The following is a 26,283-nucleotide window of genomic DNA, read 5'->3' on the forward strand; positions in this document are numbered from 1 at the left end:
TGTAAAATGTGCAACCCTTCCCCATGGCCAGAGAGAGAGAAAAAACTTCTCATTTACATACTAGAGAAAAATTTAACCTCAAGAATCCTTTACATCCTTTGCTGACAGAAAACCTCAAATTACATCACACTCCGTCTGCTCATAGTTAAACCTGCTCAAATGACTCGACATTCTTCACTGAGGCACACGGACGTCATACGAAATGCAACGGATAGTCCCCCCTCCTATAGCCGATTTGACAATTGTTTTGACATGCAACAACCGATTAATAGAGGCTGGGCAATAATTATTTTATAAATACTTCATTAATCATCGACTATAAAGATATAAACAACCGAAGCACTCCTACATTTTCTTTATCTATGTTTTCTTTATTTACACAGCATTGATTTGAGAAAAATGTGCCCGCATCAAGAAATATTTGTTTATTTATTTATGAAACACCGCAATTGTTTTGCAACGTTTGGGTTATTTGGCATTGTTTATCCAATCGTGTTTGGTCCTGTACTTTATTCAACCGTGTTTTTATTTCTCAGTGTCCCCAAATGGCATGTTGAACTTTCACTGAATGAAATATATGTTATTTTCAGACTGAAAAGTGTTTTGATGGAAAAAATAGGTCATATATAGTACTAGTTTCCATTTTGTATAAAGTTTTCACAAACTTCTGGAACCCTCATAAAACCTGTTCCAAGATGCTGACAAGTTCTCCAACTGTTAAGTATGGATATTCCATATAATATCTGAACGCTGATGGGCAGTAAAAACTGCTGGTGTGTGTCGTTCGCGTGGCTGTCATTAAGGCACTTTGTTATTGTGTGAGGGAAGAATAAGTTTGTTCTTTGTGCTCTCAGCTGTATGGTAATTCAGGCAACACCTGCTCCCCCTCACAATATAGCAGGGAGAAAGAGCTCCCCTCGGCGCACGCTGCCGTCTCTACAACAATGTACAAAATGTAGGGGCTCTCACAGGGATAAAAACATGTATAAACAGTCATCCTAACTTTAATCCGCTGAGGAATTTTATTTATTTTATGTGCGTCATAGTACTTTTTTCTTCATTTTCGGAATCTTTTAACGAGCTCTCTCTCTCTCTGTCGACTTTCACTCGTGGGCTTGTCGCCAGGGTGGTACTAAAGTTAATTTACATAGCCCCCCTCCTTTTTCTCTCTGTACGTGTATGTGTGTGCGTGCGTGCCGGCAGTGTGTGCGTGTGTAAAATATGTGTGTGTCGGGGTGGTCTTCATTAGGACGTTAATTGAAACGGTACTTGCATTTCAGAGGAATGCAAGGACATTTGAATTTCTGGAGTGGCATGCATGCCAGAGGAGGGTCAGATTCTAGATTATGCCTGATTTGAAAAACACAACGTTTGTCAAACTCAGCTGAGTGTGTATTTCGCTCAAGCACATCATCAGTGTTCGCGTAAAATGACATTGCCAAAGGAGCTTAGACGCGTGTGCGCAGTTTATTCATAATGTTCACTGTTGCCAGCGCTGGAAAAATCCACCTGTTGGTGCGTTGATGTCCGGATAACAGACCGCAGTCTACATTTTCATAATGTGATGCTAAGTGTATTGATTATTGTGTTGCTGTTATATGACAGGTCGCGTATGCTTATCTCGGGCACTAAGCACTTGCTCAGAGTCAGCCACATGAAATATCAAGTCTTCCATCACCATACACCTCAGTCACGCGGTTCTTTACATTGACGTGGCAAACATTTCTCCATTACTGCAGCAAAGCGTAACCGAAAGGCATGGTGAAATCCTTCAGAATCATGCCCACTACACTTATTCTTTTCAAACTTAATTTATGCCACGCGATTCTGTCTTGGTTAAATCAAGCAGAAAGCTCCTTTTTCGCACTCCTCCTTCTTTCAGAAGGTGAACTATGGAGAGACTGTTTAACTTAAGTGTTTCTATAGGGGGCTGTTGTACTTTAACTCCTGCCCACCAGTAGCTGCTATGAACAAAGAAGGGACTCGAGGTCTGACTATTCATCTTTTCTTTGCGCTTTAATTTTCATTGATTTGGAATACAAGAGGGAGCCCTTGGGGATTCTCTCTGAAGGGCACGACACGCCTTTAGACGCGGACAGCCCCCCAAGCCAACCATCTGCTCCCAACCAAATGGCGTTTTCCCCCCCTACCTCCACATTTCAACTGCATGTCTCCACTGTTCGTCCACGCATTACACAGTCTTCAGCCAAATTAAACTGGAAGCATGTAAAGGACCTGCAACGGTATGGCACTGGCCATATGGTTAGGGAAGCTGAAAGTGCAGTTTCGCGGATAAACTGTTCGTGGGAACGTCGACATTGCCTGTCCATGACAGGACTCTTTTTAATTATGAAGTCCCTTGCTCAAAACAATTTGTTCTGCGAAGGTAACGTGTATCCTGCCAAGTGATTCCCTAAATGGACAAAGCAAAGAAGCAACAGGTCACTTTGAAATTCCCTTTTCACGATTAAGCTCGATCAGAATTTATACAATTAGATTTAGGATTCAATTAGTAACCTCTCTCAACGTTAGTGGCGCTGATCAAGACTACACAAATATTCTTCAGATTATTATGCCTAATATTAATAGTGTTGTCGGAAGGGCTCATATCTGTTAAGTTACATTCATCACATCTGTTCAGTCGGAAGACAGATTCATGCGAAAGTAGCCCGATATAACTTTCCACGCGTACTGATGGAGGGACGTGTGCTGATTACAATAATAAAGGATGTGTCGCGTGGCCCCGATGGTACGGATGATGGGTGCGGAACACTGAGTCAATCCCGATACACAGAGAAAGAAAGAAAAAGCATGCCATAATAAGCGCACTGGTATTTATGTGATTTCATAGCAAACAAGGGTATGTGCCTTTGTAGTTGGTTGTGTTCGCCTCACTTGCAAGGAGCGACCAGTGAGCGTATTTAAAGTGCTGTGTTTGTTGATAGGGACATTGGAGAAAAGTTTGGCCAGTGCGTTGTTGTGTTTCTGTGTATGTGTGTCCGTGTGTGCGCGCGCCCTGCAGGATGGGGTGAGGTGAATGCTTCAGCAGAGCTGAGGTCAGTCGCGTGCCGACGTCCTCCAGAGAACATCTGCCCCTTCCCCTGGGTGCTTTTGTTCGTATGTAAAACCTTCGCCTCAAGGGGACAGAGAAATCAATACAGTGATCCGCAAGCACTATAATTGGGGGACAAAAACGTTACACGCAGCGCAGGCAGCGTGTCGACGAGAGCCATGTTTTTGGCAGTGGCCTGAGGTTCTCGAGATTTCACTCTTTTTAAACTAAAAAGTCAAGTAAACGGATACTTTGCTTACCTATTCTTCTTTACAGCTTATAAACAACCCTGTTAAACAAAAATAAACAACCCTGTTTTAGTATATGAAGGCTACTGCCATTGCCATCTTATACAAGCACCAAAACGTAGTTTCTCTGAACTAGTAATACAGGTGGCTTGGTTGTCACGTTAAATTATTTCTGGTGAATTCCGGTGCGCAGAGTGGGCTACAACCCAACCCCCTAAATCTGGTCAATCATCTGGTAGGAATGGAGACTCTTGCAGGCTAAGCAATGTTTCAAATAATGTAGAGGCATGAGGAATCGTGTCATAAGTTACTTTAAATTAATCATGAGCTACTGGTAACATGTTAACAGACCACACGATTTACCAGCCCAACGATTCCTTTTTGCCTGATTGTGTGTTCCGTCCGATGTTGGATTGAGTCCATTTAACGTTAGGCTGTCTGGAAGTCCCAGAGTCCCAGGCAAGATCTATGATTTGTTCCTAAAATTCGGCTATTGAATGGGATCGGCTATTGAATAGAGTAGACCTAAGCCTTGGCCAAGGGAATTACAATATGCCTATCAAATCCCACTTCTTTTTAGAGTCTTTTAAAAAAGCAAGCCTAGTCAAATTTGCCCAATTAAATAAGTTAGCCAACATTATTAATCTTGTGTAGATTTATAGCCATAAATTGTAGGCTGTCCTACAAAATGGGACCTGGATTCTAATTCAGATAATGACAGCAAAGGATACGAATGCATTTTCGTAACAGTGAAGGGATACTTTGTATCAAGCCATAGCTGTAACCATAGATATTGCTGTAACTGCAACACCATCGCTGTCAGCCATCGAATTCTCCGGACTCATTTTAGTGATGGAACAACTTCCGGAATAAACAATACTGATATCGGTTGAGCGTGTGTGGAGATTTTGGGCAAACATTGTTTCATAGTAATGCTGCACTTTATTTTTGTCACTAGGTAAATATTTTGGAGTGCATGTTTTCACTGATGGAGAAATAATGTTGTAGTAGTTGGTTTGTTAACTAAGCTTCGTAGAAATGAAATATGCAGCCTAGCCTTGTAGTTAATAGACGTTTGCAACCATAACCCATTTGAACAATTAGAGTATAAAATGGGTGTCCAGGGACTTAACCACTTCATGGAGGACTGTTGCCCGGAGACATGCATAAAAGTGGACTTAAAAAAGATGGCAGTGGATCATATGAACGAATACCCAGGCAGCAGTCCCACACTGGTAGTTGATGGAATGGCATGTGTGAGACAGTGGTACAGCTGTCAAGCATGGGTTCACGGAGGACAGTGGAAAGAGTACTTGCACATTTTGAATGAGTTTGTGTCTGCATTCTCTGCAGCAGGTATTAGGCTGGTGTTTTACTTTGACGGGGTAGTGGAGGAACGCAAGCGAGCCGAATGGGTACGACGCCGGCTCAGGTCAAACAAGGACATTGCTAAGTTATTCGATGTCATTAAGGGCCATGGCCAGCAGCCTGGCAGGGACATGTTCACTCTCCCGTCCGGCCTGGCCACCTTCTCCCGGTTTGCCCTCAAGTCACTGGGACAAGAGACCAAGTGCTCCACCCGAGAAGGTGACTATGAAATCGCCAGCTATGCCAACAATCAGAACTGCATGGGCATTCTTGGTCAGGACTCAGACTATGTCATATATGATACTGTCCCGTACCTGTCAGCGAGTAAGCTGTGTTTGCAGAGCATGACCACTGTGCTGTTTTCCAGAGAAAGGCTGTGCCATGCTCTGGGGCTGGAGAAAACAGACCTCCCACTGATGGCTTGTCTTTTGGGGAATGATGTAGTTCCAGACACTTGTATTAGGCACATCCGATACAGATTGGTAAATGAGTATCGCAGCAGACATGGGCGACGTCAAGGGGAAAAGGTCCTTGCTGTTGCTGATTTCATTAGCAATTATCATCCCCTCAGAGATGGGTCTGAGGGCATTGCCTCTCTATCACTTCCGGTTGGAGACAAACATCTCCTGGAAAATGGAATGCACTCCTATTTGCTTCCAGGTCAAAGATTCCCATGGACAAACCAAAAGTTGTGTGATGCTTATACAATCTGTGCAATGGAGAAGTTTGTTGATGCGGATATATTGCAGGTAATAACTGTTCATATCTTGTAAAAATAACTAAATTGCGTTATTTGTGTTGTGTTAATCATGTAAATAGTTAATGATAGCTATATTAATGTAATCCCTTTTACACTGCAGGCTGCCAAAGAGAAGCATTCAAGAGCTGAGTGCTTTATGCTATATAATATCCTGTATGATGGAGTTGTTGAATGCAGCAACACTCTTGAAGATGAAGAGAACATCGAACTCCCCTCTCAGGCCTCTGTGTTTGAGCCTGTCAGAGAGAGTATATATGGCCTTCTTCTCCCAACACAACCAGGTACTGTGCTTGCCACTGTATGTGGGATGGGGAAAGCTTGAAAATGAAACTTCTGTGTCAAGATCTGAGGGTTTGTACAAGACCTGAGGGTTCATACACAGAAGTTCAACTTTATAACAGGTGTCTTTCACACAGGTTATATACTGTAAAGTTATCCTGTCCCTTTGACCTTATCATAAGTCAATACCTCACTATTTGTATATTCCTCTGAAGTTATTATCTGGCCATGAGTGTACCACCACCAGCTGTATACATTTCTAAATCTGAACATAAAATGTACTGATAATGCCTGAACTGGAAAAAGTGTTTGATATGATTGTCTTTCTAAGGTCATGCTGTGCCGGTGCCTGTAGTGAAGGAGTGGTTTGTCTTTCCTGGAAACACACTGAAGGAGCCCAAACTGGTGTCACCTAAGCAGTTCAGTGATTCAGGTATTAAGGTTGTAAATGCCATGTAGAGATTATTACAGTACACCGTATGTTACATTGTTGCCTGTTATTTTTCCAGATCTGGGTATAGATCACATGAGCCAATGCTTTACAAAAAGCAAATATTGTCTTTTTCATATGTGATATGTGTCTGTTCAACAGAAATAAAAATGGATTTAAGAGACCTGTGGTTTAGGAAAGACACCGAAGTAAGACCTCAGCAGTTTTCTACTTTCCTTGCTCTTCTTGGCCTAAAGGAGTATGCTGAGGTGTTGGATAGCCTTGAAGTCCCACTCGTGGTTGTCCTGTGCCTGGTCACATACATTGTCCTACAGGTGAAGCATCAACAACCTGTAAAAATGACTAATGATCTAAAACATTTCTTATTAAAGCAACATCATTAAAATATTCTGCAAAAATGTAACAATATAATGTACAGGCAAACTATTTCTTAAATTGTACCAGTTTAGCAAGCTAGGTAACTTACAGTAAGTCTCCACCATTTTTGCTATTATTAAGTCAAGTCAAGTTAATTTATTTAGTGCGTTTCATACACAGTGCAACTCAATGATAGTGATCATAGTCAAACACCCAGTAAACAGCAGCACTCTATGTGAAGATTCTTGAAGTATTATTAGTGTTTGCAAAGTAGGGATCTTTTACTACGAAGCAAGTTCAACATGGGCAGGGTGTCTTTTGTTAGCTCACTGGACAAAATCTAACAAGAAATCGATGTAAATATTTTCTTTTCGACTTTTAATTTTTATCTTTCATCTGTAAATTGCCTTTGCCTTTTTGACGTGGCGGGTTTTGTATACATGTCAGTGCTGATAGAATAGCACATCTGACACGCCCACCATATGAGAAAAAACTATCCCAGGTTAGGAGTTCAGCATAAGTTACCATGGCGATGTACCGTACCTCAGTTAAAAGAGAACCACCTTCATATCAGTTGAAACAAGTTAAAACCCTAAGTTACATCGCTAACCACCAAGTCCTGCTTCTCAAGTGGGTCTGGAAAAGGTTAATTGACTTACGACTTCCAGCAGGGGCATAACTAACAGTGAAATTAAACTTAAATTGGTGCATTAAACTCCAATTTAAGTTTTAACAATCAAATCATGTGTAGTAATCTTGTAAATTAAGGTTTTAAATGCAATTTTTTACTCAATTCCAAGGAAATACACGTCCATGCCGGATTAGTGATTATATTTGCGTGCCCGTGTTTTAGGGACATTGGAAATGGGCTTCAATGGCCTCTTGACCAGATGAACCTGCAGAAACTTTGTATGGGTATTCCCAGGCTACACTCACATACTAGTTGATAACTAATTTCTGTTGAATTTTATGCACCCCAACTTCTCCTTAAAATTATAAACTTTATGTTGTTATAAATTATAAACTTTATGTTGTTATAAATTATAAACTTTATGTTGTTATAATCTTTATGAAGTTGTTTGCTCTCTTCCCCTTGCCATTTATTATTGAGACAGATTCTATCTTACTGCTTTGTCTTTCTCATACAGCCATATTATTTGTGTGGTTGGGTAACTTTTATACTGCTGTACTTCAAAACCAATAGTATGATTTACAGATAAGTCGAGGGTTTCAAAGGAAAGGAGGCTTGCTTTTGCATTGTGCAGCTGATGAGAAGGAATCTGGATCTGATCTGTTGTGGATCTGCCACAAAATCAGCTGTGATCTCTGTATTGTTTATTTCAGTGGTTTGGGGAGACATATGTGTGCAATTCATATTTTACGACGGTCAAACCCGTTGAGTGACAAAAAGCATTCTCCGAGCAGATATATTGAGTCAGCTTTACTCTTCAAGCTTTTCAATTTGTTGCCAAGCCAGACACAAAAATATATATATATATATTGAAGTTGTACATACATCTAGCACGACTGCGCGTGATGTGTGTTTTTCATTATTTAAATGAAATAGAGATGTGTGTATGAGAAGTTGTTTGCCATGAATCAGACTTTTCAATTTGGTTATGTGTCAACACTGTCCCTGCCAGCCTTTAAAATAAATAGTCCTGTCAGAGTTTTAACTGGTAATGTGCTAGCTTGAGTGACATAGATTTTGATTTAACCAGAGAATGAAGTAAGAACTTAACCTGACTTTTAACCATCTTTTTACTGTTCTTTTTTAGTATAGCAAATAGAAAATATTCAGAAGTGAACCACAATGTCATCAGCAGTAACGTTCTTCAAATTACAATTAGCCCTGTCTTGTACACTTTTGACTGTAATTGGTGTGAAACGCATGAAGGTATTATTAAAAAAATATGTTGAAGTCACAAACAGCCTGATCAACAGTCAGCAGACTCGCACAAAAGTCGCTCACAGACTCGCTCACAAGGCCTACAGAGATGTGCTTTTGTTAAAGACCTATTATGGACTGTTGGTCTAGGAGCCCTAATTTGAATGACGAGCAAAGAGAGTCTAACTAAAGCCAATTTAATAACTAGGTAAAATCTATTTGCCACTTTAATGCCATGAGCAAGATCCTAACCACAAACATTGGTAAGACGACTCAATTTTCCCACAGACCACACAATAGCTTTATTTCATGCACAAGACACTTTGCTCACTGACAGACTGTGTGCTTTGCTCTAGGGCCCAAAAACTATAATGCAAACTATCTAACAATAAAAAAAAACCTTGCTTGGGAAGCACCATCCACATTTCAGTTTAGACTAATAAAAGCTACCTTTCCTTTTAATCAGTGTATTTTAGATATTGTGATCATGTGCTGCTGTTAAAGCTGTTCTTTCATTTTCACTGGGTTTAAGACAGGAGGCACAAAACTACAGAGTAAATTGCCTGGATAGTTAGCGGAAAGGACTATTTGTTATTCTCTCTTTGACATGACCCTATATTGCCAAAGGTGTATATGCAAACATATATGCAAATGGTAAATATCTGCATGATGCATTAAATGTCCATAACTCCAGTGTCTCCAGTTACTATATTATGAAGGCATCATGCTGCCTTTCACTGTTTCATATCAGTAAATAGTAATCTTATGGTGAAGCAAAGTTGTATTCTTATGAAAACACAGGTATATGACTGACGTGGGGTAGGAAATGAAGCGCCATGCGTTGTCTTTTGGAACACTTTACATGGTACTGGAATAGTAAAGTTACGTTTGCTTGGGCCATGGCTGGACCGCACCTACCAAGCAGTTTCCCCAGGCCCCATTGAAGCGTGTCCTTATCAGAGTCTGCTGAACAGTCAGCAGCTTCTCTTGGTGTGCATCCCCCATCTCTTTTCAGTTGTCACATTTTCATGTCTTACGATGCATTAGAATGCAAGATGTACATTCTCTCCGTTCGTTTGGAAGAGATGCGGTCGCCAAGATGAAGCCAAGCTTTCCACATAGTCTTGAGGCAAATCAGTGACCGTAGCCATGAAAGACATGCTCCAGGCATTTTTTTGCTGGCCACATAATCGTGTTATTGTGCCACAAACTATCATGTTACTCCTATGACTGTTTTGACTGCTCCCTCACTTTCATTTTGCTTCATGTTTGCATTTGTGCTGAGGTTCCTCTTTATCTCTGTTTGTTGTGTTAAACAGACTGTCCCAGACTCCATAGCCACTACTTAGGGGTGCCGTTCATGGTTTTCTTGTGATGATCACCTTTGACTTGTGGGAGCTGTGTATATCCCTGACAATATTGTTTTCCAGCATTGCCAGTGTTGTGATGTGATTTATGCCTTGTGTTTTCTTATTTGTGATTGTTTTCAGGTGACACACCTCTCTTTGGAAGATGTAGATGCTTATCTAAGCCAGGCCGTCTGTGTCAGATTGAAGACGTACACAGACTTGTGCCATACAAAGGTGAGTCCCATTAACCTCCTCTATTAAGTTGTTGTCGTTATCCACTCTGTTCGTAGTTAGCATGACAACAGCAACACCCACTGTCTGTTTGTTTCCCACATTGAGGTTGGAGTGGGTTAGAAAAGAGAATTTGCAAACCCAAACAGTTCTTTTCTTTCCAGACAGTGGGTTTGTTTACACTTGACATATTACCCATTTTGTTACTTCATTCCACGTTTACATTTGAGGGTTTTATCTTTAGCAACATACAGATGGAGGTATGCAGTTTTTTTTTAAGATTCCTGAATTACTGTTTGTCAACATTATGGTGCAGGAGCCTATATTGTCTGCCTTAGAAAGTGAATGTCTCTTGTCTACCGCCATGGAGACACCAGAGCTGTTGCCATTTCGGTGGCCATCTTTTGTGAAACAACTTGGTCTCAGGCCAAACCAGCACTACAACAAAGAAGGGTTAGTGTGTGGAATTAAGGCCACCATTAAAACAAGTCTTGAATGTTTTTCTTTTTTGGATGGGAATAATTATTTTACTCTCCTATTTTTTCCTCAGCTCAGTTAGTCAAGTCAGTGTGGAAAAAAGAAAGTTGAAAAAGTAAAAAAAAAATGTTTGTGGGGATAATTCGGGGCAAAATTGTGACATTCCTGTCTCCCACCCCATTCCTCCACCACCACCACCATCAGCACCCACACCCACACCCTCCCCTTCCTGGGCTGAACCTGAGGAGTGCGATGCGCTGGCAGGCTGACGGGCTCCGGCGCTGACCACAGCTTCGTTTCGCCGCCCACCCCTAATTTAAACCTGCCATGCGCGCTATTTCAGACCCCGCCGCCACTGAGGGCGGCCCACGGTTCTCTCCCAGCCTGCTCCTCATGGCCTCCAGAGCACAGCGCAATCCAGTGCAGTGCAGTGCTCCTATTGCAGCCTGCTCCTCATGGCCTCCAGAGCACAGCGCAATCCAGTGCAGTGCAGTGCTCCTATTGCAGCCTGCAGATAATAGAAGGTGCTGGAAGGGTCTTAGGACCCCAGCAGAGACATTTAGCAAGTCACCTCGTGATTTACAAAGGCTTCCTATATAGCTTTGGTCTCAGAGCGGCACTAGAGGCTTTGTTAGAAACCTCCTGTGCACTATACATAGATACCCAGATGCATACATGCGCACACACACACATACACACACACACACACACACACGCACGCACACACACACACACACACACAAACCTCCACCAACCCTACAATTCTAGGGTTATTCGGAGGATCCTAGACCTGGACACTCGCCGTGTATCTTTTGTTTATACAACTGTGGATGTGGTGGCTTCCTGTGGGTGCGTGTTTGAGCCTTGTGGCGAAACTTGAGACACTCAGGCTGCCACAAAAGACTGATAAGCTTTGATTATTGTAATTTTGGGTTGATAATGTAACATTGCACTTTAATAGGATAAATACTAGAGCATAATGTTTAATGTAAATATCATTATTGGGTAAATGTTCATTATTGTTTTCTGATAGTAGAAATGTTTTTTGGTTCATAGATTGCTATTGTGGAATAAGGCAGGAACTGGCAGTCCCCCAAAATAGACAATAGAGTCAGTTTTTCCCTTTGTTTTGAGTTGGGCAGACCATTGATGATAGTGATGAAGTGGGACAACAGGCAAGGCGGTGTGTTTGTGTCTCTGCCCAGATGAAGTCATGTGAGTGTTGTTTTCATGCCTGCGATTGAGTTCTGAATGATCGTGTGTGTGTGTGTGTGTGTGTCTGTGTGTGTCTGTGTGTGTGTGTGTGTGTGTGTGTGTGTGTGTGTGTGTGTGAGAGAGAGAGAGAGAGAGAGAGAGAGAGAGAGAGAGTGCACACTCTCAATGAGCGCACAGCAGCAGCAGGTGTCAAATGGTGGTAGGCGGGAGGGGTCGGGGGACGTGTGTGTGTATGTGTGCAGTGGCGACAGCCTGCTGTTGGCCAGATTAAAGCGCGCAAGGCTGTCCTGCCTCCCGGGAGCTGGAGGTTTTTTTAAAAAAAAAAAAAATTTAAGGGGGGGGGCGGGCGGGGGTCTCTCACGGGGGAGCACCTGTCGCACGCGCCATTGTTCCCTCCCCCATCAGGAGCGATACTGTCACATCTGCCTGAAATCTCAGAAGGGGTGGAGAAGGGGAGGGGAGAGGTGGAGGAGAAGACAGAGGAGGAGGAGAGGAGAAGAGAAGAGGAGTGGAGAAGGGGGGGTGGGGGGGCACAGAGAGGCGGTTGAGCCTGGGAGAGACAGATGGTAGAGGGACTCGGGCCGGGGCACTGTCCGAGTCCTCGCTCCAAACTCCCTCAACAGCCATCCGGAGGCCCACGCTTTTGGCACACTGAGGGAATGTGCTTAACAGAAAGGGATTGGGGATTCCACTGCATCAGAATGCTGGGGGAATGATAAACACACACACACACACACACACTTACTCTAACTTGCCACATGCAGAGTGGCTTGCATGGCAGCACACACACACACACACACACACACACACACACTCACACGCTTCTCATACACACATATGCAATCAGTCTCTCTCACACACAGATCACAAAACAAACAAAACCACAGACAAAATACATACAATTAAACATGATATTTTTGGAAAGTGCAATCCAACACTACAGCAAGTCTTATCATCACAGAAACATATCCTAAATAAATATTTATACCTAATTTTTACACCATTAGAAATATATTTCACCCTTAATATTATAAATAGCTTGAGAGTATGTAAGTGGTTTTAATCCTTCCCTAACAAAACTAAATGAAGCTGGGAAATTTGCATTTTACAAGTCCCATAGTTTTGTATCTTGTTTTTTTCTGTCTTGCCGGTCTCTGTGGCACAGACGCCAGGGGTTACCCAGAATCTCCGGGCTCTGCCCTGAGGGTCTGTGAGCCTTGCTGGCATCTGGCTTGAGGAGTGGTTCTTTGTTTATGTTTTGGGGAGCCACAAGTGCCTCCCTCCTCAGGACAGCTTTCACTGTTTCCAGTTAGCCGACTGGTTTACTCAGCCCCTCTCCTCTGATGGGGCTAAAGAATATATACTAGTTGAGCTGTAAAAGTAGTTTAGCGATAGAGAGGTGTCTTCAAAAGGCTCGCTGTACACCATGGCTTCTATCACAGTTAATTGGAATTGATCACAGGCAAAATTACTCTCGTGTTTTCTCAATTCATTTTATTTAGACCAGGACTTCTTACATCATCAACAAAAGTAAGCGTATAATGTATAGACGACAAACTAAAGACTAATGCTAGGGCCTGCAGTAAACACACACACACATACACACACACACACAGTCTCATTCTGAAGGTTTGACATCTCATCACATCACTCAAACAGCAGCAGACCACTAGGCAAACAGAGGAGGACATAGGGATGCCAGCTGAGGGACTGTGTGTGTGTGTGCGCGTGCGTGTGCGCGTGCGTGTGTGTGTGTTCTGTGTGTGTGTGCGTGTGTGTGTGTGTGTGTGTGTTCTGTGTGTGTGTGTGTGTGTGTGTGTGTGTGTGTGTGTGTGTGTGTGTGTGTGTGTGTGTGTGTGTGTGTGTGCATGGCCGTCCGCCTGGGAGGTGCAAGCCGCTGTCTGCACAAGGGCCTTTATCTACTGCGCCTGCCCTTTGTTTGCTTTAGGTTAAGCTGTGTTTGAGTGGCGAGCAGGTGGTAGGCCCACAATCTTCCCTCACTTGTGTGTGTGTGTGTGTGTGTGTGTGTCTGTGTGTGTGTGAGATCAGTCTAATCAGGCATGTCTCTTATCTCCAGTCTGGTGCAGGCGAAGGGTGGGGGGAGGGTGGTGTGTGTGTGTGTGTGTAGAGGTGGGGAGGGGGTGCAGGTGAGGCTGGAGGGTAAACATTGCTAGCGGAACATCTGCCCCATGCGTCCCTGTACCTCTTCAACAGGTGAGCAGCCCCAGGGCTATCTGAGTGTGTGTGTGTGTGTGTGTGTGTGCGTCCGCCCAGTCTAGGAAATATCCACTCTTGCCCTTTCTTCTGCCACACTTCTCTTGTTGCCTTTTTCGTGCATTTGAGGTGTGGGCTACTTGTTTGAAATAACATCTCTCTGAAACAAGAGCTTAAAACCGCTGTTGCACAATGAGGCTAGTAATACATCTTAACCCCCACCGAGTGAGTGCAGATGGTGTTGGAGAGGTGTATTGTACTCAGTTGAGGCCTCTCAGTCCCTTTGTTAATTTGCCAGGTACAGTATAGTGCGAGAATCCCACAGATGTCCCACAACATCTGTAGATCTCTATCATGTAAATCAAAGATTAAATCATTTGCCAAGCGGCCAATGATGACAAGTATATGTCAATGATATCGACATTGCTTTATATATGATATAACATTATATACATGATATTATAGAAATAGAAAATATAGTTATCTTCCCCACCATTTAGTTGTAGATGTGATCTAACAGCCATATATATTCCTGCACTCCCTTCGGCAGGTTCCATGTGTGGACGCCAGGGCTGTTCAGCTGGGCTCCCTGTTTGTGCGGGGGCTCACCTACATGGTGGCAGCCAACAGTGCCTGTGGCTCTCCCCTCAGCATGGAGGACCTGATGCCCTGGAGGATGTTTGATGGCCTGCTCTTTCACCAAAAGTATCTGCTGGCACAGTCTGGACGGGCCACTGAGGAACTCCTGGAGGGCAATGTGAGTAATGAGATGCATTCCTACTCATTTGAACGCATATATTAGTGGCCACATGAGGAAATTATCCTAATGCGTTAACATTCAGTTGGTAAAAGTGAAACACTGTATCCAACAAAGATAAACAATGAGAAAAATGTTGATTCTAAGGCTTGAAATAGTTTCTGAGTAACCCTATATGGCAGTTGGTTCAGAAGAGAGAAGGTTCAAGATAACACAGTAAGAGGAATGTGTCTGCTAGGTTTTAAACTGCGGCTAAATATAACCAGATTAAAAGATGAGAAACCCTTGAGGGATCCATATAAACCAATTCTTTTCCACCATGAATGGGGATTTATTGCATGTGTAACAACCATAAATGATGCATAGCAAAAACAACACTAATTATGTGCCCAATTGTTTGCAGAGCTCCTGGATCTCACAGTTCTACTCTCTCAGAGAGCTGGTTCTTGATACCTGCAGGAAACGTGGTAGAACAATACAGGCAGCTCCAAGGAGAACTCAGCAAGAACTTGGTGAGATTTGTTTGGTGCCTTATGTTAGAGCCGTATGTCTCTGTCTTTTTTCCCCTCCTTTCTTTAACTGACAGTGCTCAGAACTCTTTGTGCCCATAATGCTGTGTTTACACCGACACAGTCTGTTTGAGAATGTTAATGTTGACCTTGCTGCTTTACAGCATCAAAGATGCAGCCATGGAACCAGTTTATGACAGTTGAAGCCTTTGAAATGTTTCGCAACATTTGATCAGCTTTGGTTTGTAATATTGCGGCGCATCAGCGCTGTTTTACAGCCAACAGAAAGCGCGTGCAGACATGGTTAAAAGATTCTGTCTCCACTGCGATTCCAGCGGCAGAGACCATTACCCACACACTCCGGCGCTTTCTAAAGACAGCCTATCATTATTATCCATATGTTGTAAATCAAAAAGGAAAGAATAATACAGGAGGGTATGCAACCAAACAATGTAAGGCAGTTGGTGCCCCTCCAGCATCACAATACCCAACAGTCCACCTAATCGCATCCAGCTGGGCCCTGGCATAGCCAGTGTTCCGGTGGCAGACAGTTCTGGATCCACAGGATGCTTTGTCATAACAGAAATAATTCAGGGTTGCTTTTTATAGGAAGTGTGCTATATTAAGTAACATAACAAGACAACAAAATTACAACGTGGGGGCCTTTTACGAAACCCCTCAAACTCCCTTTTCTTTCAAACGGCATCCAGTGCACTGCGGTTCTGTTCGCGAGATTAAAAGAGCCCCAACTGCAAAATTGTATCCATCTGTTTTTTTCCCCTCTACATCCTGACACTGAGCAGCACATGTGACATGGATTGCCTTGCGGCAGGGCAGATAGTAGCCAACTTCGGCCCTGGGCAGACTCAGATCTGCTGCTTCAGAATCAGGTGCTATATGGGGTTGCCATGGAGTAGTATTATTTATCTATGTGCAGCTTGCCAGGTTTTATGAACATAATGTGGTTGTAATGGTGTATTGATGTATTTTTCATCAACATTTCATTGTTATTTTATGTACCAGTACTTCATGTTTTATTTTTAGGGAAAAGGCCAGAGAGAAAGCCACACAGCATGAGAATAAAGTCAGTGTTTATGAGTGCCTGCTTTATGTGCAATAGCATGAGATTGATCCATGCAGAGGGAAGTAAAACAGATCAGATTAATGGCATTTTGGGGGATTTTCTTAAGACGGGGAAAACAGACGTATGTCAAGATCGAGAACATTCTGTTGTCTGGATGCTGCATTAATGTTCAATTTAAGTGTCTTTGTCTTTCCCGCATGGCAAGCAACCATCTACCACCCGCTTTCAAATCTGTTGTTTCAGTAAATATTGGAATCATGTGCTGACAATATGATTGGAAAATAGTAGGCCGGAGCCATAGTATTTAATTCCTTAGGGACAGGGAAAAAATATAATGCTGGGAGGAAAAAAACATCCTTCTGCAATTTCCAACCAAGAACGATCCAAAAAATATAGACAACAATCGGCTCCAAGTATTTGTGTTTAAGTGTGTGTTTTGCAGAAGTCAGTCATCTTTTTTTTCCGTACCCAGTCTCTTTTGTTATATTTTTTTTGGTTGTAACATTGTTCAGTGCTCTAGACAGTAGAGACTGTCTGTGAAAAATGATACTCTTCTTTTAGTGGCCACTCTACAGCAGACTTATAAAAAGGTATGTCTTTAATTTATGCCTGAAACTCAACTAGTAATCACTGCGAGAGTCCTGTGGGGAGATGGTGGTGGGGTTCAGGCCACGAGGAATTGTATGGTATGCCTTTCCAGAATATTCTTAATGTTTGGGCTCCATAGTGAATATTTAGAGCGAGAGTGTCAAAACCTACAATTAAAACTGTGTCTAAATTATTTTTTTCTCCTTCCTTCATTTCCATAGAGAGGTCTGTGAACCAGGAAGCATGCTATTGGGGAGACAGTACCCCAAGGCATTGTGGGTCTTCACTGCACAGCAATAGGCCACATGGCAGAGGGACTGGAGCCTACATGCAAGGTACTGCCGAGAGTAAAGATCTGACTCATCATCACAAACACCTATGCATGTTGAATGACCGCTGCTAGCGGTTGTGAGGAGATGATTGCTGAATGTGGCCAAAAATGTTATGGGCTTGAAATCATGCAGAATCCCTGACTGCACCTTTAACATCTGTATCACTTTTCATTTAGGTTGTGGATCTCGATCAAGTGCACGCCGTCCGGAAAGGAGGAGATATCGGTTAGCTCCAAGGTGAAGACTTTTTGTCAAAGTTGTTATTCATAGTAACACTAACCATACATGTTCAAGCAAATCTGTGTGTATGTACTGGACCTATGTGACCTGGTATTCATATATCAAATAGTACAGCTACATTTTTACATGATCTTCCACTCAGTTTCTCTACCAGTTAGTAACTCATGAATCAGTGTGAGAACACATCTGTGTGAGTAGAATATGTGAATATGACTCCTGCTCAGGACTCTGTTTGATGTGCAGTCATCAGTGAATTCTTGGCTGGTTTGTTTTTCTCCCAGGGTACTCTATTCTGTCTAACATGTCTTACCCATTTTCTTCTATTGTAGATGGCCCCAGAATAACCCCAGGCCCTACTGCCCATGAACCACCACCAGGTTTAGAAGGTTACACAGAATTTGCAGATTTGCAGACAATTTATTGTGCAATTGTATAAATATGTTTTGTCAACAGCAACGAAACAGCTCAATAAAGACAACTTAAAACCAGAGGGTAAAAATCATCTCCTGTCACTGCATGGCACTTCTAGAACAGTATGGAAGGACATGGGAGGAGTCGGCGTGTGGGGTAAGGAGGGGCTCTGAAGGCTGTGTGATAGGAATCGTGATGGAGGAAACCCCAGAGGACGCCACACACGGCAACATCCGTCTTCCCTCGCCACTTTGTTTTGACTTCACTCAGAGCTCTGTTGGGGCATCCGGTAGAAACGAAGGACAAGGACTGGGACTCGCAGAATGCCTGGCTGGAATTGCACTGAGGTGTGGAAGATTCATGGGGTCCCTTTGGTAAGACATGTGAGACCAGGAGGAACCCCCAAAACATGCCACCCTACCCCCAACCCCCATCATGGTCCTATCAGAGTTCTTAACCCACAGAGAACCTGTTGTAAGTGCAGATTCACCCCTCAGTCTTCCCTATGCCTTCGTGCACATTATAACTGACATGGGTCTCAAAAGGTATTGTCAGATATATATGGGAAACAGAATATAATGGGTTGGACCATGGAGTGTAATTTGATTGGCTGTTGAGCACAAATATGTCTAGCAAAAGTGAAATTGAATCATTGAGTGCTTCGTTGATGTAAAACTAAGATGGAAGCAATCAAGTAAGCATATCTTTAAAAACATAAAAAACATTAAAAAAAAGCTGTTGCTCATATCCTCTTGATTGAAATGCTTTTCAGAGCAGAGTTTCAGAGACCGTTAGTGGCACACAAAACATATTTTTTCTATGTATTTACTTAACCCCCTCATGTCTTTTTAGTTGACATGTGTCTTCCCTTCTTAACGGGTCATATGGATCGGTGACAATAAAGGGAAGATCCCTGCTACGCGGGCCAAGAAATCGCCCGCTGATGAATATTCAGCCTGCCATAATTAGTCCCAGATGAGCCCTTATCTATCTGCCCGTGCGGCTTGGAGGGGGTCCAGTTTCACTGGAGTCATGCAGACGTCTGTCAGGCACTGGCATATGGAACAGTCTCTAGATAGAAGGGGGGTGGGGGTTGACATGAGCTTGGATCAGTTCCCTTCGCTAGCTGTGAAAGAGTAAATGTGTTACGATAATGTACATCAGTGTGGTGATCTCTGGGATTAGTCACATGCCATGAGGCAGCTGAGAGGATGGGGGGGGGGGGGGGGGTTTGCCTTTTGCCACGTCGTGTTGACTGTGTGTGTGCGTGTATGTTTGTGTGTTTTAATAGATTGGGGATGCTGCTCTGGCTGCTGTGCTGACTTTGATTTGGAGGCGAATCAAATTTTACAGTGCGCTGTCAAGTCAGTTTTCAAAAAGCATCAAGGCAGAAGAGTATCTGTCACTACTTTCATAATCCCTACTGTCTCTGTGTAAAGCATTCCACAGACAATAATGTATGCCCTCTAAAACATGTACATCTCTGTGAGCAGAAGTTCTTCATTCTCAGTTCTTAATGGATTTAACAGGAGCTGTTTTTGCCATGCCCACACATGATAAATATCAGTCAGATGCCTTCACAGAGCATCATAAAAAAGCAGGGATTTCTCTCTACCCATGCAGTGGTCAGACCCTCCTCTCACAGGCTGCCATGAGATGACTGCACAAGCGGAAATAGGATATGGAGAGAAAGTTCCACCGCTCAAGTGGTCAGAGAACAGCTCTTTCCCCTTATCTACAGAAAAACCAAGCACTCGCTGACATGAAAAATAGCGCTAACACAAACACATGACTCACAGCAGAAAACTGTATAGGCTGTACAGGAAATGGAAGTGATTGATTTATTTTTTTTTATAAAGTAAAAGAAAAGCTGTGAAAGATAAAGAATAAGCTGGCAAGCCACAATGGTGATGAGGTCATGGATGTACAGTACTCTCTGGGTTCAGTGCTGAGGTGGGTGAAAAGGTTTGAATATGAAGGGAGGGACTTGCTCCTATGTGAATGATGATTGGGAAATGGTTGGGGTTAGTGTGTATTTTCAGGGCTGTTTGTACAAAACAAATACTGAAAAATCTCAAGGTGGCTGCCCAGAAATAGATCTGCGTCTGAGCGAGAGCAAAAACACATGCCCTTACACTATGTCACATTTTAAACTCAGACAGAGGGGAAAAAATACTCAAGCAAATAAACTTCGAAGTTCACAGCAGCTTTTGGGCCCTCTGGTTACCAAAAAGAAGCCATTTGCTTCAAAAATACACCATGAGAGAGAAAAAAAAAAAGAAGTAACAACAACAAAAAACGAACTGTTTTTCTTTTTTATTTTTCACATAATAGTCACAATTATCTGTTTAATTATGGTCCTGTGTGCCGTGCGTTGTAAATATAGCAGCCAGAGCGCGGTGCAGCGCTGCAGCGAGCGAGCGGTGCGCTGTGGTGTGGTGTAGTGTGGTCTGGGACCGACGCCGGGGGCCAGGCTCGGAGAGGTACCGTGAGGGGGACTGCGGTGCCCATGGTGCCTGGCTGTGGTGTGGCTCGGCGCGGCGCGGCAGGCCCAGTGTAGTGTGGCGGGACGGGGCTCAGTCATGCGTGTCTCTGAGGATGGAGGGGAGGGGGCGGAGGTGGGTTTGCGGGAGAGACGGCTGTCTGTTCAGGCTGCACCAGGATGAGGGGAGCCGTGGGTGGCTGGTGGACAGGAGGGGGGTGGATGGTCAGAGGGGGTAGTTGTCTGCCACAGGAACCTAGGCTTTGGCACGCTGTCATCTCTGCTTCCTCACTGGTAGGAAAGGGGGCAGAGAGAGTGAGTGCTGGATAATCATTGGCTCTTGAACTACCCAAGAACCCCCACCCTCATACACTCTCTCTCTCTCTCTCTCTCTCTCTCTGTCTCTCTCTCTCTCTCTTTCTTGTTCTCTCTCTTACTCTATCTGTCACTCCTTCACTCTCTCTCTCTCTCTCTCTCTCTCTCTCTCTGTCTCTCTCTCTCTCTCTTTCTTGTTCTCTCTCTTACTCTATCTGTCACTCCTTCACTCTCTCTCTCTCTCTCTCTCTCTCTGTCTCTCTCTCTCTCTCTTTCTTGTTCTCTCTCTTACTCTATCTGTCACTCCTTCACTCTCTCTCTCGGTCTCGTCGGTCTCTGTCTGTCTTTCCTCTTGCCGTCTCCCCTAGAAATAAAATGAAAGCCTTTGCCGGCTGCTGGTTTGAGTTTGGGGTTAGTTGTTCTGGCTGGATGTGGGTAGAGGTCTTTAGGGGAAGTGAGGCAGGCTAGGCCCAGGGGTAAGCCAGAGGAGAAAAGAAAACAGAAGACAAGAAACCCTCCTATGCTGTAATTGTTTATTCTATGTGAGCATTATGGGGTGTTGATTGCCCGAGAGCTTACTCTGTGGCTTTGATCCATCTTAATGTGCGTTCATTACAGTGATAAAAATGATGGCTGTAGAATGAATATAGACATGTTTACTTGGGATGATGGTGGCAATCATGATAATTACAGATTGTCAAAATCTGTTTTCTATAATGATCCTCCCTTTTTAGGAGCAAGAATTTGAATTCTTGAGTCAAAACACACAGTTTTCTAGTTAAAAATGATCCAGCACTGTTCAAGAGCTGCTTCCCAGCACACGACCAGATGAGCGACACAGACAGAGTGGAGTCCAAGGTGAAGATGCGAAGGTTGTGCAGACTTGCCATAATCCACAACACACTGCTTGCTGGAGTATTACATTAAACACAGTTATCTTAGTCATTCCTATGCACAAAGTGGCAATCAGAGCACCGATGACTATGCGCAACAAACAGAGCAACCAATATTTACTGCACCAGTCTAAAAATAAGTACCCAGTAAATGCTGCAAGCAACCCAGCTCCAGATTCTCTTTTCTCCCCCCTCCTGTAATTGCACATTGACTCACACCACGCCAGCAAAGAGGGGCAAACAAGAACATTGCACTCAAAAGGAGTCAGCAGTTCTGGGCCCTGGTTTCTCTTTTTTGTTGTTGTTTTCAAGGCACTTCAGTGGTTTGGAGGGGGGAGCGAGTGGGGCTAATAATATTAGCTTCCAAAGGGTCAGCTCCAAAGCCAAAGGGAAGCTTTGCCAGAGGGTGGTTTTCGCTGCACAAACGCAAGGGCAATTATCACTGCCGCTTCAAAATGAGTCGACACATGGGTAGCACTTTCTTTTTAAGGAGAGATCATCTGGAACTCTTGTCACATACAATGATGTGAGAAAGCCTTTGGCTATATGCGTGATAATAAATGTTTGTGGTTTTAACCTCTTTGATATGTGTTTATGAATTCCATTGAATTGGCAGTGAAAACGTATGCAGCCTGTGTCGATGTTGAAGCGTCATGCTGTTGCTTTTATGCACAGAAAGTTGGTTGTATATCTCAAAGAGGAGAAGAGCATTGACTCAAAGCCCTGACATCTCGGAATGTGTGTATGTGTGGTTTGTGGTATTAGACCTTAACAGATTTGGACAGATAGCGTGGTTATGTTCCTGTTGTGAATGTGCATATTGAAGTGATAATTGAAGGGGAGCACTCTTTCTGTTGATTGTCAGAACTTCCTGGTTACTGCAAAAATAGATTTGTGTAACTTATCTGTGTTTCTGCTGTCAACATGCTTTTTACAAACAGGAGTGGTTATTTCACGTCATGACAGTTAAATGTCTATATACTTCATCAGGAAAACAAATAGGAGATAAAATCGCAGCATGGCCCTTAATGGCGGTTTAATTTGAAAAATAAGGCTTCATGTTCCCCTTAATAGTATCCTCATAGTCTCAAGAGACCTGTTGCTGTCTGTGTCAGTATGCTGGCCTGAGACTCATCCTATGACAACCTCCATCTCCTCTACACAGCCATAAAACACCTCTCAGAGAAGAGGCCAGCCTGTTGTAGAGGGGGACATATTTCAGTCAGCAGAGACAGTCCAGTCCTCCTCTTTTCCAGCCTCCCTGGTGATATATGGCCTCGGCCATCCCAGCTTGGTTAAGTTGGGACAGCAGAGAGATGCGACGAACTGTTACTAATTTGCCTTATAAAAGACACATTCTTTTTTCCCCTTCTTCTTTTTCTATCATTCTCTCTGTCGCTATTCTCCTCTCTTACGAGGGGCTAATCTCTCTTTGTGGTGCGTGAGCAGGCTGTGTGGCGAAAGAGCAGGAAATGTCAGGTTATGTGTTGTTGCCAGCCTCCATTTTGTGGCCAGTGGGCCACTGCTCATTGGAACATATGCTGCCTGTTGCTCACCCGCCATCTGTTCACTCGGACGCTCAACTGATGAAGTGATCCTGTTGCCGTGGCAATTGGCCCATTCAAAGGGACAGCCCTACAAACATTTCCTGGGAGAGCCACCCCCACCACCCACCCCACACACACCCCATTCAGTCAGTGTTTTGTAGTTTCCCTCACCTCAACTTTGTTTGCTTGCAACGGTTGTTCTTTATGTTGTTATTGTTGTTGTTTGTATATTCGATAATGGTAGGCTATCTTTGAGGGCATGTCTTGTATGTTTGTATACAGTCTCAGGTCAGGAGATAATAGCTGGTTGTCTCCGGCATTTAACCACTGGATTTAACTTTGATTCAACCTACAAAAAGCAGGTGTAGATGTTTTGGTACGAGAAAACTGGAACTGTTGGTGACATGCCATGATCTGCATAGATATTGAATTATTTTTTGTCACTGTGAAGTTATTTTACATCAATGGGCATCCTGTGTTGCCTCTTTCCCCATCTCCACTCAGTAATTCTAAACATCTGCACGTAGTTAGTTTTTTATTCAGGATCGTTGTTTATGTTGTCGAATGTTATAGAACTATCACAGTAATTGCTAGCAGTGTAATTACCCTTATAAAGTTCAGTTCCAGTCTACATATTGACTTTTTAGGTGAAATACAAGAAATCCATATGGAATTGCTAAATGACATAATTTTTACGTTTCAAATGTCTCATTCCGAGGGCAGATCTTTGCTGACTTCCATTGTTGCACACCCACACACACACACACACACACACACACACACACACACACACACACAAATGACTCTCAAGGGGAATAGTCACCAGTAGCCATGTCCCAACGGGTAGGTCTCTGCCATTGAAGGCCCCATTGTAGAGGACTACTGTACGTGGCTCCCAGGCTGTCGGTGTTCGGTGTCGCTGTTTGTAACTGCCACTGCCCGGTTAACCCGATCCACAAAGGGACGGGCCAGGAGTGCTCCGGCACAAAGGGGCGCGGACAGGACCAGTGAATGGCAGAGGAAACAGAATCCTGAAAGGGACTTTTGGATGCAGTCTGTTCGCTTCCTCTCAGGTCAACTCCAGCCGCCTGGCTGCAGTCGCTCCTCCAGAAGTCAAGTTTTTTTTTCTTTTCTTTTTTTTTTTCATTCCAGGAGGGGCTCCCCACGTGCCCCCACCCACCATGTCCCCCGTCCGCCTGTGTCTGCTGTTTCACAGTCCTGGTGACCATATGCCAAGGAGCGTGCATGAATTACTAGGCTTGGGGAGTCGAAAGTCAAGCATCTTTAAGTCTCTAAAACGCGGACCTCATTTGTTGGGTAATGGCATCTTACTGTAGATGTTTAAAGACATGGTGTGTCTGACATGGTGTCTTAAAATTGTCAGGTTGGCTGAGGTGATAATGATATTGGCTATGAAGCAAGCAAACCAATAAATTAGGAAAAGATTGGAAAGGCTGCAATTGGTTAAGTATACTCTTTTGATCCTGTGAGGGAAATTTGGTCTCTGCATTTATCCCAATCCATGAATTAGTGAAACACACTCGGCACACAGTGAAGTGAAGCACACACTAATCCCAGCGCAGTGAGCTGCCTACAACAACAGCGGCACTCGGGAGCAGTGAGGGGTTAGGTGCCTTGCTCAAGGGCACTTCAGCCGTGCCTACTTGTCGGGGTTCGAACCGGCAACCCTCCGGTTACAAGTCCGAAACGCTAACCAGTAGGCCACGGCTGCCCCTGCTGTTTTTATTTATCCCAGGTGTGAATAATTAAGATTTGAATAACATGAAAGGTTTTATACTAAATACTGTCTTCATGTATCAATGTCTATAGCTTGTATCCAAATGTTAATCACAGACTGTTATCAGATGCTGGATAACATCTGGTGGAAAAGTAAACTAACTTTTACATGTTTTACCTCACCCATAAGACCAAGTAAAACAATTCATTCATCAACTCTAAAATCTGAACTGATTGTAAACATCACAGACTGGGATAATCGAGTCTGAAGATGCTGAGCTGACTGTCACACACCATTTTTTTCGCGGAGCCTCAAATGCCTCCAGCCTCTCACAGTAGAGTTCAAACGCATGTGACATCACTGCAGTCCCATGCGTCGCTTTGTGAAGTGGTGGGTGGTTTCACATCAAACCCCCTCTTAATGAAAAGCCCCAGTGAGACTGTAACAAGGAGCCCAAACCCCAACCCCAAACGCCCTTCCGCCCATCTTCGGCACAGTAGTTAGCACATTATGAAAACAACATGCTAACTAATCGCCGAGCAACATGCCACATGTAAGAGATAAAGGGAACTGTTGGGGAGCCTCAGGGTTAATAAGGCTAGTTGCCTGGGGGGGATAGCCTAAGGGGGAGCAGAGGGAAGCAGAAGGTCAGGGAAACCCACATTATCTTGGGATATACCTGTACTTGCTTTTTGACCAAGCGTTCGAGAATGTTTGTGTACATAACTGGCTGCGTACCTTTCCCAAGTACTAGCAGCTACAGTGTGCATGTTACTGCTGCTCCACAAGAGAGCAGATCACAGAATTCAGAGTCATAAATGAAGCTGCTCTTGCATCCTCATGTAGGGTTGTGTCCTGTATTGTGCCCATTCAACTGCTCCTATTCTCCTATGTGAATATTGCACCTCGAGGATGCGTCGCATTCATTTTCGAGAACGTGCACAACCCACGTACTGAACTGACGCAGGTTACATGTGAATAATTCTTAGACTCTCCTAGTCTGTGCAACACTGCTTATGGCCTTCCTTGGTTGAGCTCGCAAAAAGAACCTCATTGAAGTCAGAGAGACCAGATTTACTGGTGGACTTCTGGCTGGCTGGAGACTGTTGGGACAGCAGCTGCGCCATCCCCGGGTGCCGAACAATGGCGGGACTCACAAACAGCGGCCCCTTTGGCACTGACCGTGGCCCGACTGGCCCTTGAGGCGTGCGGGCGCGCAATCTGCGAAGCTGTGCCAGCGACAGGACAACAGCACCACTCTGAATCCCATTTCATGATGCTCCGCAGAGCGTGGCTATGGCTATGGCTCAGGCGTCCCTGGCAGAGACCCTGTGCTGTTTTGAACACTTGCACTCTGCGTAATTGAGACATATGTTATGGGGGGCACCAGATGAGGGGAGTCTGAGAAGCGAGAGCCGCTTCGACACATGGCTCACAATTAAATGATTATGGAGTTAGGGTTTTTGTCATCAATGGAAGGACTCCCTGTTAGGCCCAT

General features: G+C 43.8%; 1 protein-coding gene across 2 annotated transcripts; it reads left to right on the top strand.

Moving 5' to 3' along the window:
• Window positions 1–4,119: 4,119 nt before the first annotated feature.
• Window positions 4,120–17,887, top strand: fam120b (family with sequence similarity 120B). Of its 2 annotated transcripts, XM_042065124.1 has the most exons (11): window positions 4,141–4,258; window positions 4,654–5,417; window positions 5,529–5,709; window positions 6,039–6,140; window positions 6,300–6,472; window positions 9,894–9,986; window positions 14,440–14,646; window positions 15,050–15,158; window positions 17,049–17,162; window positions 17,336–17,396; window positions 17,729–17,887. In XM_042065124.1, exons 2-11 carry the CDS (start codon window positions 4,800–4,802, stop codon window positions 17,763–17,765), a joined length of 1,695 nt encoding a protein of 564 aa, XP_041921058.1. In that variant the 5' UTR covers window positions 4,141–4,258; window positions 4,654–4,799; the 3' UTR covers window positions 17,766–17,887. The 2 variants fall into 2 exon arrangements, with proteins under 2 accessions (XP_041921057.1, XP_041921058.1); XM_042065123.1 differs by having other exon boundaries at window positions 4,120–5,417.
• The last annotated feature ends 8,396 nt before the right edge of the window (window positions 17,888–26,283 follow it).

This window comes from Alosa sapidissima, chromosome 16, assembly GCF_018492685.1.
Source record: "Alosa sapidissima isolate fAloSap1 chromosome 16, fAloSap1.pri, whole genome shotgun sequence".
Classification (NCBI taxonomy): Eukaryota; Metazoa; Chordata; class Actinopteri; order Clupeiformes; family Clupeidae; genus Alosa; species Alosa sapidissima.

Coding starts and splice junctions, on each gene's coding strand:
- fam120b (XM_042065123.1), top strand. CDS start 4,413: ATGGGTGTCCAGGGACTTAACCACTTCATGGAGGACTGTTGCCCGGAG. Junction 6,141..6,299: donor TAAGCAGTTCAGTGATTCAG/GTATTAAGGTTG, acceptor TCTGTTCAACAG/AAATAAAAATGGATTTAAGA. Junction 9,987..14,439: donor CAGACTTGTGCCATACAAAG/GTGAGTCCCATT, acceptor TCCCTTCGGCAG/GTTCCATGTGTGGACGCCAG.